General features: G+C 40.1%; 1 protein-coding gene across 2 annotated transcripts in view; it reads left to right on the top strand.

Annotated features, from left to right (window-relative positions):
- The window catches only part of LOC125461194 (uncharacterized), a 117,819-nt gene that overhangs the window by 10,591 nt on the left and 88,163 nt on the right, over positions 1-19,065 (top strand). The window contains exons 2-5 of one of the 2 annotated variants that reach the window (XM_048549681.2): positions 9,909-10,034; positions 11,956-12,030; positions 16,720-16,893; positions 17,673-17,830. In XM_048549681.2, the coding sequence (XP_048405638.1) occupies positions 9,909-10,034; positions 11,956-12,030; positions 16,720-16,893; positions 17,673-17,830 (533 nt within the window). The remainder of the gene's footprint in view (positions 1-9,908; positions 10,035-11,955; positions 12,031-16,719; positions 16,894-17,672; positions 17,831-19,065) is intronic. The other variant, XM_048549682.2, reaches the window with a different exon arrangement.

Below are 19,065 nucleotides of genomic sequence, written 5' to 3'. Positions count from 1 at the left end.
CCACTACCTGCAGTTCCCTTGCAACTCATCCAACATCATGAGGTGGAGTCATATTATTGTCCTTCATTGTTGTTGGGATAAAATCCTGAGACTCCTTCTTGACAGCACTGCAGGTATATATTGAACAGGTAGACAGCAGCAGTTCAAAAAGGCAACTCACCTTCACTCACTCTTGGAGATTAAAGTCTCTTCCTCTCAAGGGCAATTATAAATTAAAGCTCCAGCGTAGCCCAAATTTCCTGAATGAATTTAAAATGTAAGCAAAGTCAGCATGTGTTTTTGTAAATTATTTTGAAAACCAGCAGTTTATCTTGTGTTATTTTGGGAAGGGAATTCACTCCCTCTCCCATGACTGATTTGCACGTGGTTCCAGTTTCGTGCTACATGGTTGCTCAATGTTCTTAAAATGGCTTAGTAAACTATACAGATCTAAACAACTACCACAGATTTCGGTCGGAGAAATGAACTCAAATGGATTTATTCACAACATGTCAACATTGTTAGCAGGACAGTCTTAAGGCAATCTTGTTCAGTTACCTCTCCAAAGTATCTCTAATTTCTATTTAACCACCATATACATAGAAGATCTGTCTACCACCTTAGTTAACTAATAGCCTGATATACTTTATTGCAATGTTGTGTCTTTCAGTCAACATCTGAGGCATATAATCAGCAATTTTCAGTATATTCTTTCCAGTTGACAGAACAGGTGAATCAAAGATAATATTGTGAACAGGAATCATTCCATGAGTTCTTAACATCAAGTCTGGACCATATGAAATCCAATGGTTTTAGATCAGACAAGTTGAAAGAAATCACTGGATTGACTCCCTTTATGCTAAACTGGCAAAGCAGCCCTTCTTCACATTAATCATCTTGAGATTGAGGGAAGCAAGGTGATAGAATTATCTCTGAGTGAATTCTTTAGCATCCTTCATTGAGGCTTCTACTGCAATGTGATTAGGTGTCATAGTCATTCCCATGAATTTTGCAGAGGTTCTAGTTTAATGAAAGGGTGAAGCGGATGCACGACTGATCATTCCTTCTGTGAAGGCACGCTGGCTCAGTGGTTAGCAGACCTGCCTCACAGTGCCAGAGTCCTGGGTTCAGCTCCAGCCTCAGACAACTATCTATATGGAATTTGCACATTCTTCCTGTGTCTGTGTGGGTTTCCTCCAGATGCTGCAGTTTCCTCCCACACTCCAGAGATGTGCAGGTTAAGTGGATTTGCCATGGTAAATGCAGGGTTACAGGGTAGATGGGGTGGGTCACGGTGGCCTTCAAACAGTCAGCGCAGACTTGATGGGCTGAATGGCCTGCTTCCACACTGTAGGGATTCTGTGAAAACTTGCATGAAGAGACTATCATTCGTGTTGCGTTCATGTTGGTGGCGATGGTATCACGTGACTCATTGCTGTGTTGCAGCTGGCACCAGTGAGCTCTTTGGAAGCTAGCCAGCTGTAAGTGGTGACTACAAGGTTCAGAAAGAAGAAAGAGACCAGACTTTTCAAAAACTTCAGCCCTGTAAATTCAATGACTAATTAATGCTGCACACTGCAGTTCAGTATCCTGTGTACAGTAAGTTCAGCTTTATCAACAGCAGGGACAGCTGGTTACTGATGTAAACAATCATTTCATGTTGAGTACAGCATGATATCAAGAACACATTATTATACTGCCTGCCAATCTCCTATGGCATGCTGAAATGCTGATCAACTATTAGTGTTTGAATTAGATAGTATTCTGTGAATAGTCTATATTTGAAACAAAAATAAAAGTTGCTGGAAAAGCTCAGCAGATCTGGCAGCATTTGTACAAGAGAAATCAATGTTGATGTTTTGGGATCTGGTGACCCTTCCACAGAACTGATGGTAACTGAGAAGATATCAGTTTACATGCCGAAGGTAGGGTGCAGGGAGGGGGTAAGGAGTAGACGATAGGTGGGACACAGCCCAAAAGGAGAGAAAGACAGTTGGACAGACACAGGAATGGATAACAATCTGGCTAGGGGGTGAAAGGCTGTTAATGGAGACTTCTTTTTGCTAACAATAGGCAGTGTTTAATGGCAGACTATGTGATAACAAGGCCTGATGTATGGAGTATGAGGGTTGGGACATGAGACAGTTCAGGCCCTAAAATTATTGAACTCGACATTGAGTCCAGAGGGCTGCAGGGTTCCCAAGAGGAAAATGAGGTGTTGTTCTTCCAGCCTGTGTTGAATTTCACTGGAGCACTGCAGCAAGCCAGAGACAGAGATGTAGGCCGGGAACAGGGTGGTGTGTTAAAGTGGCAGACGACTGGAAGCTCAGGATCTTTTTGTGGATAGAATGTGGGTGTTCTGCAAAGTGATCACCGAGTCCCTGCTTCGTTTATCCAAAGTAGAGAGCATTGTGAGCAGCGAATGCGGTAGGTTAGACTGTGCAAAGCGCAGATGAAGTGCTGCTTCACCAGGAAGGTATGGTTATGTCCTTGGATACTGAGGATGGAGGAGATAAATGGCCAGATGTTAAACCTTTGGCAGTTGCAGGGGAAGCTGCCGTGAGCCAATGGGGGTGTGTAGGGAGTGAAGGAAGAATGGACGAGGAAGGAATGGCCCCTGTAGAAGGCAGACAGGGGAGGGGAGGGGAATATGTGTTGGGTAGTTGCATCTCACTGGAGGTAGAGGAAATACCAGCTGATGATCTTCTGGATGTGGCTGCTGGTGTGATAGTGGGTAAAGACAACGGAAACCCTATTGCTATTGCAGGAGGGGAGAGAGGGGGTGAGGGCAGCAGAGCGGGAGATGGTTCAGACCTGGGTGAGAACCTTGTCAACAATAGCCTATATTAGTTGGCCAAAATCTTCTTAAGCCTATCTTCTCCCTGACCGTCCATTTCTCACCCGAACGGGCTGCTCTGAGCTCCTGACTGTTATAATTCATTCTGTGATTGACGGTGTAAAACATTGTACATAGAAATTCTCAATTTGGACCAAATTCATACAAATATTGTGTAGTGATGTGTATCCTGTTAAGAGGGGGAGCACTTTGATGTAGCAATTGAAGGATTAAAAAATGAATAAGGTGAGTAGAGAAACCTCATACAGTATTCTGTGCTGGGAGAATCTATCAGAGTCAGTTCACAGATGAATAGATTTGAAGGAGACATTGGTAAGAAAGGTTTATGTTGTACATTATTAATTTCAGCAGAAAGTTATTCAATCTGCTTAAGCACTAGAGAGAGAGAGACACTACAGGAAGAGGTCACACTCAAAATTAATCATGGCACAGAAAATGAAAGTATAGAATGATATTGCCTGGCATTATGTAGGCAAAAATTCCTGTCAACCTCAGGAAGGAGAAATACGAGACGTCTGAGAAAGTAGAAAATGGGATATTTGCAAACAGCAACATTACTCTGTAGATTTACCGATTGGTGATTTATGTATTTTGAAGTTGAGAGGTGTACCTTTTCATTGGAACAAGATCTGATTCAGCCATGAGTAGAGTGCAATATAAAGGCATTTAGATAAATGATGTGTGGTCAACAAGCCGTAACCAACTGGGATGACTGAGCTCAAAAACTTTAAACAGAGATTTTGCTGTAACGAGGCATCTTGGGATGAGAATTTTAATGTGAGCTATGAAAGCTCGCCTTAATATTTATTTTCAAGGAGAGAATGTTTGATTGGCAGACATTTAAAAGGGTGTTGTTGCTGCTAATTTGTAGTCTTGATTTGCACTGGTAAGTTTCAAGAGCTATAGATGTGTAGCTTCATTAGCTGCATAGATAGACTTAGGGAAGACTACCAGTATTTTTAAAGCTGTTGCTGGAATGGTACAAATGTTGCTTGACTGACAAGTTGTGGTGATCTTCAATTTGAGGAGGTTCTCTTCCTCACTATGGAATGTTCACTGATCTTAGAGTTGAGAACAGCACATATTATTCAGACATCGAAAATCTTAACCACCATTCCTCAACTAAGTCTTATTTAGTTGCTTTCTTGTTTGAAGCATTAAATATTAGATAAATGATTGCATTGTCTCACTGCCATTGATAACAAGAAAAGAGTGAAGGATACTTGGAAGGAGTACTTTCAGCGGGGAAGCGAGGGAACAAGAGACAATAACATAACAATCGGGGGAAAATAAAGAGAATGAGGAAACTGGAATAAATATTTTAGTATTTTGGGAAAGTTAGAGACATTATTAGAGTGCTGTTGTGAAGAAGGAGTAACGTTGGAGGGGGAGAATGGGAGAACAGTGCTTTATTTCCATGCGTATTGTAGTTATAGATGATAAAGAATTGGGAAAGGACATTAAGAAAAGTAGCTCTTTGTGGGACTGTAGAGAAGATATGCAGTTTGAAGTAGTACTTGGGGAGAGATGGGGGAAGGACTTCGAAGTGGTAGCTCAGGAAATTGGATGTGACTAGTTTGTTACTCCAGAGGTGTTAATGACATCCATGAGCAGGTTAATTAGATATAAAAATGGTTAAAATTAAGCATTTTCATGTAACAAGCAAAATTTGTGAATGTCGTGAAGGCCTCCAACATCACCTTTGTAGTATCTGACCAATGTGGAGGTTGGAGAATTTAGGGCTTGTGTCAAGTTGTAAATGTCCTACTTACAGCATTAAACGAAATCACCATCCAGTTAGCAGAGCCCATTCCTGATTATTGAATTGGACATTTTCCTAAGGACAGAAAGTATGCATTTTTTTCTCCCAAGCACTTTATATTTTTAAACAATAATAACCTGTAAAACAATGGATTTCAAAAATTGACAAATAGAACAGTTTTCAAAGAAGAGCAAAAGTTCCCTTCCACTTTAAATTTGAAAAAGTAGCTGAAATAACTATACTGCACAGGAATTAAAAATAATGTGTCGAAACAGAAATTGCTGGAGAAAGTCAGCAGTTCTGGCAGCATCTGTGGAGAGAGAACTACTTTGTTTTCTCTTCACAGATGCTGCCAGACGTGCTGAGTTTCTCCAGCAATTTCTGTTTTTGTGTATTTCAGACCTCCAGTATCCACAGTTTTTTGTTTATACAAAACAAATGTACTTATGTACTCCATCCACTCATCATTTCTGTTACTTTTAAGTTGCTGGACAGAAGTTCCTAGCCTGGGAGTGCGTGATTTCACGGTTTGTGATCCTGTAAAATATAATAAATAGCGTGTCGAAAACTTGGATTTTAATGAAAAGAGAGACAGAGTTTACTGAAGCTTTTTGCCTGTTACTCACAGGACAAATGCAAAATTGCCAAATTTCAAATGACCAAAACATTTTATACCTCAGGATAAAAGTGTGCTCCTTGGTTGGCCAGCTGAAATTAGCCAAGGGATTGCCATGAAGGAAAACCATAGAACATAGAACATTACAGCACAGCACAGGCCCTTCGGCCCTCGATGTTGTGCCGACCTGTCATACCGATCTGAAGCCCATCTAACCTACACTATTCCATCATGTTAACCTCTTAGCTTCTCAAGTTCCTAGGCAATTCGTAAAAGGCACAAGCCTAAAACATATTACTTTTACTTGCAGAAAACAGGTCCCAATGTATGAATGTATGTCATTTTTGCTAACAGTAATTGAGCCTTGTTGCAATCTTGATTGTCTTAAATTGATTGTCTTTTGGTTGACATTTGTGGGAATGAAGATATGAGAAAAGATGGCAGGATAAGACCAGTTGGTGCTGCAAGTCTGCGTCACATTTATAATGCCTAGAATATTAGAACATAGAACATAGAACATAGAACAGTACAGCACAGAACAGGCCCTTCAGCCCACAATGTTGTGCCGACCATTGATCCTCATGGATGCACCCTCAAATTTCTGTGACCATATGCATGTCCAGCAGTCTCTTAAATGACCCCAATGACCTTGCTTCCACAACTGCTGCTGGCAACGCATTCCATGCTCTCACAACTCTCTGCGTAAAGAACCTGCCTCTGACATCCCCTCTATACTTTCCACCAACCAGCTTAAAACTATGACCCCTCGTGCTAGCCATTTCTGCCCTGGGAAATAGTCTCTGGCTATCGACTCTATCTATGCCTCTCATTATCTTGTATACCTCAATTAGGTCCCCTCTCCTCCTCCTTTTCTCCAATGAAAAGAGACCGAGCTCAGTCAACCTCTCTTCATAAGATAAGCCCTCCAGTCCAGGCAGCATCCTGGTAAACCTCCTCTGAACCCTCTCCAAAGCATCCACATCTTTCCTATAATAGGGCGCCCAGAACTGGACGCAGTATTCCAAGTGCGGTCTAACCAAAGTTTTATAGAGCTGCAACAAGATCTCACGACTCTTAAACTCAATCCCCCTGTTAATGAAAGCCAAAACACCATATGCTTTCTTAACAACCCTGTCCACTTGGGTGGCCATTTTAAGGGATCTATGTATCTGCACACCAAGATCCCTCTGTTCCTCCACGCTGCCAAGAATCCTATCCTTAATCCTGTACTCAGTTTTCAAATTCGACCTTCCAAAATGCATCACCTCGCATTTATCCAGGTTGAACTCCATCTGCCACCTCTCAGCCCATCTCTGCATCCTGTCAATGTCCCGCTGCAGCCTACAACAGCCCTCTACACTGTCAACGACACCTCCGACCTTTGTGTCGTCTGCAAACTTGCTGACCCATCCTTCAATTCCCTCGTCCAAGTCATTAATAAAAATTACAAACAGTAGAGGCCCAAGGACAGAGCCCTGTGGAACCCCACTCACCACTGACTTCCAGGCAGAATATTTTCCTTCTACTACCACTCGCTGTCTTCTGTTGGCCAGCCAATTCTGTATCCAAGCAGCTAAGTTCCCCTGTATCCCATTCCTCCTGACCTTCTGAATGAGCCTTCCATGGGGAACCTTGTCAAATGCCTTACTGAAGTCCATATACACCACATCCACAGCTTGACCCTCATCAACCTTACTAGTCACATCCTCAAAAAACTCGATAAGGTTTGTAAGGCATGACCTACCCCTCACAAAGCCGTGTTGACTGTATTTGATCAAGCCATGCTCTTCCAGATGGTCATAAATCTTATCCCTCAGAATCCTTTCTAACACCTTGCAGACGACAGACGTGAGACTTACCGGTCTATAATTGCCGGGGATTTCCCTATTTCCTTTCTTGAAGAGAGGAATTACATTTGCCTCTCTCCAGTCCTCAGGTACGACTCCAGTGGAGAGCGAGGATGCAAAGATCTTCGCAAGTGGCGAAGCAATTGCATTTCTCGCTTCCCAAAGCAGCCGAGGACAAATCTGATCCGGGCCTGGCGACTTGTCAATCTTAATGTTTGACAAAATTTTCAGTACATCAGCTTCCTCTATCTCTATCCATTCCAGCATGCACACCTGCTCTTCAAAGGTTTCATTCACTACACAGGTCGTTTCTTTCGTAAAGACAGAAGCAAAAAACTCATTTAGGGCTTCCCCTACCTCCTCAGGCTCCACACACAAGTTCCCTATGCTATCCCTGATCGGCCCTACTCTTTCTTTGACCATTCTCTTATTCCTCACGTAAGTGTAAAATGCCTTTGTGTTTTCCCGGATTCCTTCTGCCAAGCCTTTCTCGTGCCCCCTCCTGGCTCTCCTCAGACCATTTTTGAGCTCCTTCCTTGCCTGCATGTAATCCTCTCTAGCTGAACTTGACCCTAGCTTCCTCCACCTTATGTAAGCTACCTTCTTCCTTTTCACTAGAAGCTCCACCGCTCTCGTCATCCAAGGTTCCTTTATCTTACCCCGTCTTGCCTGTCTCAGAGGGACATATTTACTCATCAACTTATTGTGACTAAACATTGCCTATCAAACACCCCCAACCCACTACCCCACCCTCTGTGATATCAAGAGTCATAGATTTGTCGTGAAGAGGCAGAAAAACTGAAAATAAGGTACTTGAGTTAATGAGTTAAGAAATAATTCTGGGAAATTCCTTCCTACTCCCCTCTTGCTCAGAAATTGACATGGATCATCTGTTAATTCATCTATCTTTGACATGATTCAATTGCTGCTCTCGTGGTAACCAGTATAGCCCTCTTTTGATAGTGTGTAGAGTCAGTACACACAATACCAGGCAGCCGTTTATTTCAGCAGCTCTTTGTGTGTGTTGACTGACAGTCTTGGTTGCCAACCTATTCCAAAGCTGATTGAGTTTATTTGCTAATGTGTGGGCAAGAGTTTTGCTTTTCTTGTTTTAACGTGTATCGGTGTTAAACAACTCATTGATATATTGATGTCAAATCCCTATGTGTGTATTTTTGAGTTAATTACATCACAAATTATTTTTCAAAGTGTGGGGCATTTCAATTCCTGTTTTTAAAATGGGCTTCCTGAGAACCATTTCTGTGATCTGTGAATAATTCTTTGAATTAGGATACCTGAGGTTAATTCAGTACTGAATTTGGGCCAAAGATTTGCCATGGTGGGCTAAGCCCAACACCATCACAAGTTCTGTTATCACTGAGTTTGATTAGGTATCCCCCTATCAATCACATTTGGTGACTGCAAAGTTACCAACGATTATGTTGATATTACATGATTGAATGATGCCCCACCATCTTTTAAAACCACATATTGCAACAATTAATTATGAGAAAGTAATATTTTCCTCTCCTTTCTGGTACTTTTACCAATTATCTTAAATTTGTATCTAATGTTTATTGACTGTCTTGCCAAAAGAAGTAGTTTCTCCCTATTGACTCTATCAATCCCTCACAATTTTAGACAGTTACATCGATCTCACCAGAACCTTTTCTTCTCATGGGAGAAGAACCTTGCCTTCTCTTTTGTCTCCACTGATGAAAATCATCCTTTCTTTTATCATTCTAGCAAATCCCCTTGGCAAAATCTCTGAGGCTTTTCTAAATTGTGGTGCCCCAAATTAGACACAGTAATTCAGCTGAGGCCTAATCACTGCCTTTTAATGGTTCAGTATAACTTCCTTGTGTTTGTATTTTATACCTCTATAAATATAGCTGAATATCTAATTTACTTTTATGATAGTCTTATCATTCTGTCTTGCCAACTTCAGATGAACCAAAAGTTAATTGACTCTTTGCTGGAAAGCGGAAGCAACTGGACAGATTTCTCCAATTATTATATTTAAAGATCCACAGGGTATTGAATATTTTAAACATTTTTATTTGGTATATTACTGATGCTGAACTTTATTCGTTGGTTGTTGGCTGTTTTAAGCTGTTTCCCAAGGATGTGCAGGTTAGGTGGATTGCCCATAGTGTTTAGGGATGTGTAGATTAGGTGGGTTATAGGAGATTAAGTGGGTTATAGGAGGTTGGGTCTGGGTGGCTGTGTGGGTCAGTGTGGACTTGTTGGGCTGAGGGGTTAATTTCCACACTGTAGGGGTTCTGTGATTCTATGATTCTTTAATTCACGGTAAAATGGAGTAATTTGAAGAGGGTGGCGCTGAGAACCACTTTTGAGATCTGTGAACCTGGCCAGTGACAGGTCAATGTGATCTCATATGAAATCTAACCCACACAACTTTCTCATTACAGAGATCGAGGCTGGAGTAAAGACTTAATGAAAGTTAAATACAATTTTTAGCACCTTGATGCAAAGGAGAAGACGGTTGGCTCTGCTGCATACAGTTTCTCAGAGTTAGACAGATTTGATTGCATTATGAAGTTAATGGGAAATACCACTTCTCTAGTTAAATATAATAGTTCCCTATTAAGTAATGTTTAGTTAGTTTTAGTTTGTTAAAGTCTTAAGTTTGAAATTTTCAAGTACAGTTCCTTCGTATCTGTTCCTGGGAAATTGTTATCTCTTTTCAAAAGTTGCCTATCTCTCTTTTAAGATTCTAACAGATGGGTGCAATGACTTGTACTGCAATTGTAACGGTTTAGTTAGTTTTCCCATCTTTTATGTTTGCTTGCCGTGCTAACATTTTCAATATTCTTGTTATTCTAGCTTAGCAATGATGAACAGCTCAGGCTACTCAACGCAGTGAAAAACCGAGAGCTCACCATTGATCAGGCCTGGCAAGTTGCTAAAGGTGGCAAACCGACATTTCACGAACCAGGAAAACCAGATAAGGTATGATAGCAATAGTTACTTTTTGCTACTCATTGAAAACGTATTGGATTTGAAAATGACTCAATCATCTTTGCTTATTTAACACGTGGTTATGAATTTAGACAGAAAATTTAATTGGACTGCTGAAATGAGCTTACATTTTATAATGACCTCATTAAATAGCCTAATGTTAGAACACAGCAACATTTACCTGCAAGTAAACTATTGTAACAAAGTATTTGCAATGGCTCTGCCACGAAATATATAGTTAATTTAATGCTGCCATCATAAGGGCGAATCCTTGTGGGACTAAAACGTTGCAGGTAGTGTATATTCTCAAATTTTTAATGTTATTTTTTGACACAGTACCTTTTTACAACAGTGCTACACACTATCAGTTGATCTGTTTTTGGGAAGATAAAACATTTTTGATTGCATTTTTGATGAAGGTTACATTGCCTGAGGAGGTGACGGCCTAGTGCTATTAACATTGGACTGTTAATCCAGAGACACAAATAATATTCAGGGGACCCAGGTTCATGTCCTGCCATGACAGATGGTAGGATTTGAGTTCAATAAATATCTGGAATTAAGAATCCAATGATGAACGTGAATTCATCGTTGATTTGTTGGAAAAACCCATTTGGCTCACTTAATGCCCTTTAGGGAAAGAAATTGCTGTCCTTACCTGATCTGGACTACATGTGACTCCACACCCACAGCAATGTGGATGAATGAATAAAGACAAAGGAAAATTTTTAGTCTTCTGTTGTGCACCAAATGAATCTTGTTATTTTAAGTTTTCAAAGTTTTTTCAAGATGCTACTTAGATTCCTGTTTGAGCACTTTTGGATGGAAAGAGAGTAAATATTGAAGAGTTCTAATTTATAGGGTAGAAACCACCCCTGTCACTTCATGAAAAGAAACACTCTTGCCCATTGTATTCACTCAAATTCCAGTCGCAGGTCTCCATATGACTTAACAATGCCGTAAGTGCTGGACTTGGTAGGAAAGCAAAAACCTTCATGGCGTGTTTTGAAAGCCTTTGTTTATGAGCTTTTCAAATCTGTGACAAATTTTGATGTACCAATAGGGCTGATACAATCTGTTTATATCTCAAGCAAGTCGGTGAATCCTCTAAATCGTTTCTGAGCTTTAATGTTCATGTTACAGTCAAAAACTGAACAACGACTGGTTTGCGACCAGTCTTTACATAAAACTCTTAATATGAGCTTAAATGATGGATTATTGCACTGAAAATCTACAAAGCACTTCTTGATTTCACAACGTATAACACAGTTTCGCTTACCTTTAAAAGTGGTGATGTTCATCTTCATTATGCAATAAAATTGTATTTCTTGCTAAATTGTGGGTTACCCAGCAACACACTGCAACAGCCGCTTGTCAGAGAATTTGATATGACATCAACATTATCAAAGAGCTGATGAATTCTGTTTCATGCCTTAGTGATATACAGAAAGGAAAGTGGTCTCGTAAAAGAACAAACGAAAATGTAATGCATGAAAACAATTTCCTGTAAATTCTGCGTAAGTCATTTCACATGATGAAGATAGCACTGTTGGATCTTGTAAATCTTAAAAGATTGATTTTATCATCTTTGCATCTGGGGAATCCTCTGAGGCAAAGCTAACAAAAATACAAACTGCAGAAAAGAAGACCTAGCATACTGATGAGGGATCTCCAAGGAACGCTTGGGTTTGTTGAATGGTATTATTCCAAGATGGCACATCCACAGTAAGGAGACAGTACAGCTGTGAACACCTGTCTTATTTCCTTCCCTTGACACCAGTTGGGATTTGGAAACTTAGCCCCACGAACAAATAAAAAATCTAAGATGATTGTAGCCTGTGCAATAAGGTACTTGTTTGTCTATGCAATTCATAACCATATTTATTTGCAGTTTGTTTTGTTTTATGCTTAGATACCTGAAAATACGCAATACAACTTTTCTGTCTACAAATATAATCGATACAGAAGGCAGAAGAGAGTGTTGATGGTAAGTTGAATAACTTTCTCAGTCATTAAATATCTCAGGCCACAGTTGAAGATGCTGAAGAGAGCAGGATCTGTTTGCAAAACTTTTTATTTCATTATTAACCCTTTAAAATGGTGTACGTTTTGGATCATTTTCATGTGCACTCATTAATGATGTGACTCTCTGCTCACCTGTCCTTTCTGTCCCTCCAAACAAAACAAAAAGGTGTACATTCTGCTTCTTTTTACTTGTGTACAGAAACCTGCTCAGGTATTAACATCGGGCATCTACTATGTGGCAAGGCCTTTAGAGCCCTCAACTTTAGGCTGATAACTGGCAAGTAACATTTATTCCTTTAGAGGTTCCACACAATGACCAAACAACATAGAATCTAACCAGCTTCCATTGTCATTGCATTACCATTGCTGAATGCCCATTACCAACTTTCTGTGGTTACCATTCACCAAAAATGCAACTGAATCAGCAATATAAATATTGTGGCTACAGGAACAGATCTGGAGCTGGGAATTCTGTGGCAAGTAACTTACTTCTTAACTCCTCAAATCCTGTCCACTATCTATAAAGTACAAATCATGAGTGCAACTCCAAAGACCTCAAGAAGCTTGACACCACCCAGCACATAGCAATTCCTCCTCTACCAGCACACAATGGCAGCAGTGTATACTATCAACAAGATCGACTGCAATAACTTGACAAGGCTTCTTCAACAACACCTTTCAAACCTACACCTTCTGCTTCTAGAAAAACAGAGGTGGCAGAAACATGGGAATGTCATGACTTACAAGCCCCCTCCAAGTCATATGGCATTCTGAGTTGAAACTGTACCACTGTTGCTGGGTCAAAATAATGGAAACCCCTAACTAACAGCACCTCGTCCACATACGTTGAAGTGATTGAAGAGCATAGCTCACCATCACATCGCAAGAATATCTGGGCATGGATAACAAATGATAACCTTGTCAGTGATTTTTAGATCACATAAATGCATAAAAATATGAGGTGGAGTGAATGGAAATAAAGCCCAAAGAGAAACTCGAAAGCCTAAGGTTTTACAATTGCCTGCTTTATGCTATTGTACAAAGCCAACACCCAGAAAATTACTGTCCTTCAAGTAACCAAGATTGTTGAGATTATAACGTTTTGAATGTAAGTAAAATGTCTTGTGATTTTTTTCCCATATTCTGATATCAAATAGATTTACCAAGTTCCCTACATCTCTAAAGGGCTGTCTGTTTATCTTCAAACTGGGAGGAACCAATTAGAAACCGACCAACAGTGGTCAATAATTAATTGTGATAAATAGTCTAGGTCTGAACAATTAATCTGGGCAATTTACTTGTCATAAAACAAAGAACTGTGGATGCTAGAAATCTGAAACAAAAACAGAAATTGCAGGAGAAATTCAGCAGGTTTGGCAGCATCTGTGGAGAGAAGACAGTTAACATTTCAAGTTAAGTGACCCTTCAGAACAAATTCTGTTTTTCCAAGTACTTGTCATGTTTGGCAATGAGTTTCTGACAGGAAATACTTTATATTTTGTTTTGATATTTAAATGTTTAAAATCAAGACAAGTGAAACAGTTGATCTGCTGGTACTCATCATCAGAACTTGAGATAAAAAGCCTTGCCACTAAAACACATGGGATTTTGGCATGGAAATAACTAAGATCAGTTTTTCTGTAGTTCATTTCCATCAAGTAATTCAGTTAAAAAAATGAAAAATGTACGTTAAGGCAGTTTTACACAATTGATGCACGACATGAAGCAAAGGAAGGATAAATAGGAAAGCATGTGATGAAGACATAAGGAACTTTCAAAGGGATATAGACTGATTTGGAAAACATCTAGCAGATGGAGTACAATGTGAGAAAATGTGAACTTGTTAATTTTGGCAGGAAGAATTTGGAGAATCCCACGGTGCAGCCAGATGTAAGTGTTCTGGTGCATGAGTCAGAAAATGTTAGTGTACAGGTAAAGCACGTATCAAGAGGGTAATGGAATGCTAACCTCTATTTATGGTATGAATTGAACTTTAAAATGAGGATGTTGTGTTTCAGGTGTACAGGGAATTGGTGAGACCACATCTCGAACACTACGCGCAGTTTTGCTCTCTCTATTTAAAGAAAGATGTAAATGCATTGCAAATGCAATGCTGAGGAGGCCTTGACTGGTACTTGAAATGAGCAGGTTGTTTTATGAGGATAGGCCAGAGAGGCTGCACTTGTTTCCACTGGGCTTTAGAAAGCTGAGAGGCAGTTTGACTGAAGTGGTTGAGGCTCTGAGTGGTTTTGCGAAGGTGGACATGTAAAGGGTATTTCTTCTTATGGGTCAATCTAGAATTAAGGGGCACTGTTTTAAAATTGGGGTCACCCGTCAGAACAAATATGTGGAACATTTTACTTTCAGAGGGTTGTGTGGTGGAGGTGAGGTCTTCAAATATTTTTAAGCAGAGATGGCTATGTTATTGTTAGGGAGGGGCATCAAGGCTCATGAGGAGTCGATGGACGCAAAAAATTCTAAACACAGACAAATCAGCCAATCTGTTTTTGTTGTAAATGTTCCTATAAAAGTTTGGAGTATCATTTGTGACCTTAGGATGTCCTGAAGCCCCTTAAAATGAGAGTAACATTTTAAAAGTTTAGCTATTCTTGTAATGTAGAAAACATGGTATCCAGTTCACACATAACATCAATTAAATAAATAACTGGATAATATGTATGAATTTATATAAACTGGAAAAACTCAACAATTTAGGCAGCATCTACGGAATGAGAAACAGAGTAAAAAGATGGGATTTTCTGGATCTGCCCAGAGTTCTTAGAAAGGCAGAAGAGGGGACGTAATTGGATGAAAGGCAAACATTTCCTGATGACAGGTTAAAACATTGGTTTTCAGTTTTCAGTATCATTTCAGCTGAATCATTTGGAACCATGGGAAAGATTTAGAGGGAAAAGGGACAAATGCAGGCACAAGGGACTACTTTCGTTCAGGAAACCTGGTTGGCATGGACAAGTTGGGTCGAAGGGTCTGTTTTTGCATTATATGACACTATAAATACTTCTTTAAAATACATTCATGGGATGAGGGCATTGCTGGATTGGTTACCATTTATTGTTCATCCCTAATTGCCCAGAGGGCTGTTAAGATTCAAACATATTACTGCGGAGTCCCTTATAGGTTAGGCGAGGATAGCAGTTCCTTCCCTAAATGACATGAGTGAACCTAATGGGTTTTTACAACAATTGACAATGGTCATTATTAGACTCTTAATTCCAGATTTTCATTGAATTCAAATTCCAACATTTGCCATGATGGTTTTCAAACGTGGGACCCCGAAATATTGCATGTGTCTCTGGAATAATAGTGCAGAAATAATATGACTAGTGATCACTTCCTCTTATGAGTATATATAGCCCAGCCTGCTAAAGTTACATATGTGGAAACAATCTTGTTATCCAAAAGTGGGAACGTGTAAACATACATCCAAATGTACATGTGAGGTGTGTACCTGGCAGTGTCCAAGTTCCGTAGAATATAAACTTCTTCACCAAATTTACTCTTTCATAAACAAGTCTTTTCTTTGTCAAAACCCTTGCGGGACTGGGGTGACCACTTGACAGCTCTGTTTTATGTAATCTTACGGTGTTAGGGACCAAGTCTGATGAGGCCAGCATGACTGCCCAAGCGAAGCAACCATGCTAGCTGATGCCAGTATACCTGACTGGGCGAGTAGGGGCTGTACTCAGAAGAGGACTCAACTCAAATTGCCAGAATTTGTGATTTGCGCCTTTGTACTTTGCAAGCCTCTGTGGCCAGAACCTGCTGACAACCTGCCTGTCCATAAAATTTGGCATTTCGCCTGCATTTGAGTGTGCCATGAGTAGAGAAGAACATAATTGTGTGGGAAGGTGGGCCTGATTTTTAGTGGAAGCCCCTCCTGCTTTCATGTACTTCTCCCCACTTTTCTCTTAAAAAATAAAGTTTTGCCAATAATTTTGGATAGCTGGGCTTTGATTGAGATATATAGGTACAGTTCTCTGCTATTCTATTCGTAATGTCAATCATTTGCAGTATTATTTAAAATTAGGCTTGTGCTTTTGTAACACTTTATCGGACTATGTGCTGCCCCAAAACACTTCACAGTTAATGAAAAATACTTGAAATGTATTCACGAAGCAATATAAGCAAATTCAGCAGCCAATTTGGACACAGCAAGCCCACACAAACCCACAGCAATGAGATGAATATCCACACATTCTAAATTTAGTGGTATCAGTTTCAGGATGATGTTGGTGTGGGTACTGGGAGAGCTTTGCGTTTTTGGTAAACAGCAGCAACCTGGAGTAATCAGAAATACACACCAGCATGAGAAACAGCTCGATTGAGTCTCATTGTGGCACCATGGAACCATGTTTACCAATTAAAGCAGTCCCCTGCCTCTGAAAATTGATTAAAATTACAAAAAGAAATGAAAAATTAAAACACAAATTACTCAGACACTATGTAGAATTTCCTGAAAATTGTTGGCCTTTGTTCATTTGCCTCCAGATTGCATTGTTGCTTATGTCAGGATCAATACCCTCAAGAAGCATTTTCCTTTTATTCTCTAAGCATTGACCATTGCTACTGTTGCTGTTGACTGCAGTGATTCTTGCTTACTGATGACAGATTAATGTGTATTTCCTTTCAGATTGAATATAATTCAAGGATTTTGTGTAACATTGAGAAAGGTATTATTAAGAAACAGTTTCCATTTAAATGTATCAAATCATGTGAACATATTGAAGGACAGAAGATCAGCATTTCGTTTTTAGCACACCATGATTATGAACTTGAAGCGACTTCTGCTGAAGATAGAGTAAAGGTAATAATCAAGGATATCTGCACACTTCAAGTGCTACTTTTGCACGCCCTTTTAAGTGTTTCTCTTTTGTTGACTGTTATAGAGAGAGATATTGGACAATTTTTTTTGCTTGTTTTGCTCAATGGGAAAAGTGCATGTGGAAATGTTAGCTGAATCTATAGTACTTACTCAGCGCTGCTTGTAGTTTTGTTTGTTCTTCTTCCCTGGAAGCAGCAGGCTCATTCTCAGGTATGACTTGACGGGTGCCTGCTACCATTTGACACCTTAGCCAAGTGCTGATTATTCAGCTTTGAACCTGAGTGGAGTTCTTGTGGCCACTGAGGAGGTTGTTTAAGGAGGGATGCATCAAAGTTGAGTCTAATTCTAAGTACACTCACCCTCCTGCCCCCTGCGTTTTCTTTGGAAATGGCAAAACTTGGCTGTGTTTTCTTACTGTTACACTGGAGTACTGAACCCAATTTTTGTAACTTTATTTTTACCAATGCAGAGATCAACGACTTCAGTACAAATAAATGTAACCTTTATTTAATTTTTAAAATGAGCCATAATAATAAACCATATGGAACACTTTATTGTATATTTAGTAAATTCTTGCTCTGTTGAAAAAAATTTCAAATAGAATACGCTGCTTTATTTTTTGTTGTTTGAATCACTACCTTGACTTCAGCATTGTCTGACATTTATGAGAATTTTCAGTTAGCCTCGTCTTTTTTTTTGACAGTGCTCTGAATGCTTTTTCTATGGTGACTTAATTTGTCTTCAATCAACTTTTATTATAGATCATTCAGCTTCTGAACCAAATCATTCAAAATAACATTTATGAGACCCATCAGATGCAGGAGAGTGGCATTTACACCCCACGGCAAGAGACTGGGGTCATAAAAGAGGGTCAATTAGAACTGCAGAAAGGAGGCCTTGCTTCAGTAAAATGGAACAGGTACAAAACATTCATTTGTCATCAATTGTTTTATGTTAAATGAAATGGTTCCCTGATTCTTTCCGGGGAGGTTAGTCATGTTTTATAGGTTACAGAGAAAGTAATTTTCTGTTAACTATAACGATGTATATGAACAGTTAATAATAGGAGTGGGATTGGCCTTTGTTAGATGGCAGTTCAGGATCTTCTACTCCAGGGCGCTTCTCACCTCATGGGGAGGCAACGGCCTAATGGCGTTATTGCTGGGCTGTTAATCCAGAGACTCGGATAAAGCTCTGGAGGCCCAAGTTCAAATGCCACCATAGCAGATGGTGGAATTTGAATTTACTAAATATCTGGAATTAAGAGTCTAATGGTGACCATGAATTGATTGTTGGGAAAAACCCATCTGGTTCACTAATGCCCTTTTAGGGAAGGAAACTGCCATCCTCACCTGGTCTGGTCAAAATGCGACTCGAGACCCGCAGCAATGTGGTTGCCTCTGGGCAATTAGGGATGGGCAATAAATGCTACCTAGCCAGCGATACACACATCCTGTTAATGAATAAAGAAAACAAACCTATAATCAGTGCACCACCAACAAACCCACAATTCAGATTCTATTAATTTTACACAAAATCAATCACCATAATTTGTGAATGTGCTTAATTTCTGACAATCACGAGGGGAGAATTCCAAAGATTTACTGTCATTTTCTATTACAAGACTCCTGTTTCCACTCTCACTCCAGGGCTTGCAAAAAAGCCAAGGCTGGCAAACTTCAGCAGTATTGAGGGTGTGCTGTCTGTTGGAGAATAGTACTGTGGTTGTGCTGCACTGTTGAAGGGAGTCAGTACTGAGAGTGTGCTGCATTGTTGGGGGAGAGTCAGTAATGAGGGTGTGCTGCACTGTTGAGGGGTGTCAGTGTTGAGGGTGTGCTGAATTGTTGAGGGGATTCAGTACTGTGGGTGTGCTGCATTGTTGAGTGGATTCTGTACTCTGGGTATGCTGCATTGTTGAGGGGATTCTGTACTCTGGGTGTGCTGCGCTGTTGGGGGGTTTGGTCTGTACAGAGGATATGCTGCACTGTTAGGGGGGTCAGTACTGAGGGTGTGCTGCGCTGTTAGGGAGTCAGTATTGAGGGTGTGCTGCACTGTTGAGAGGTGTCAGTTTTGAGGGTGTGCTGCATTGTTGAGGGGATTCAGTACTGTGGGTGTGCTGCATTGTTGAGGGGATTCTGTACTCTGAGTGTGCTG

The sequence above is a fragment of the Stegostoma tigrinum genome, chromosome 19, assembly GCF_030684315.1.
Source record: "Stegostoma tigrinum isolate sSteTig4 chromosome 19, sSteTig4.hap1, whole genome shotgun sequence".
NCBI classification, from domain to species: domain Eukaryota; kingdom Metazoa; phylum Chordata; class Chondrichthyes; order Orectolobiformes; family Stegostomatidae; genus Stegostoma; species Stegostoma tigrinum.
Note: the sequence above shows the minus strand (reverse complement) of the source record. Positions and strands in the feature narration are given on the sequence as shown.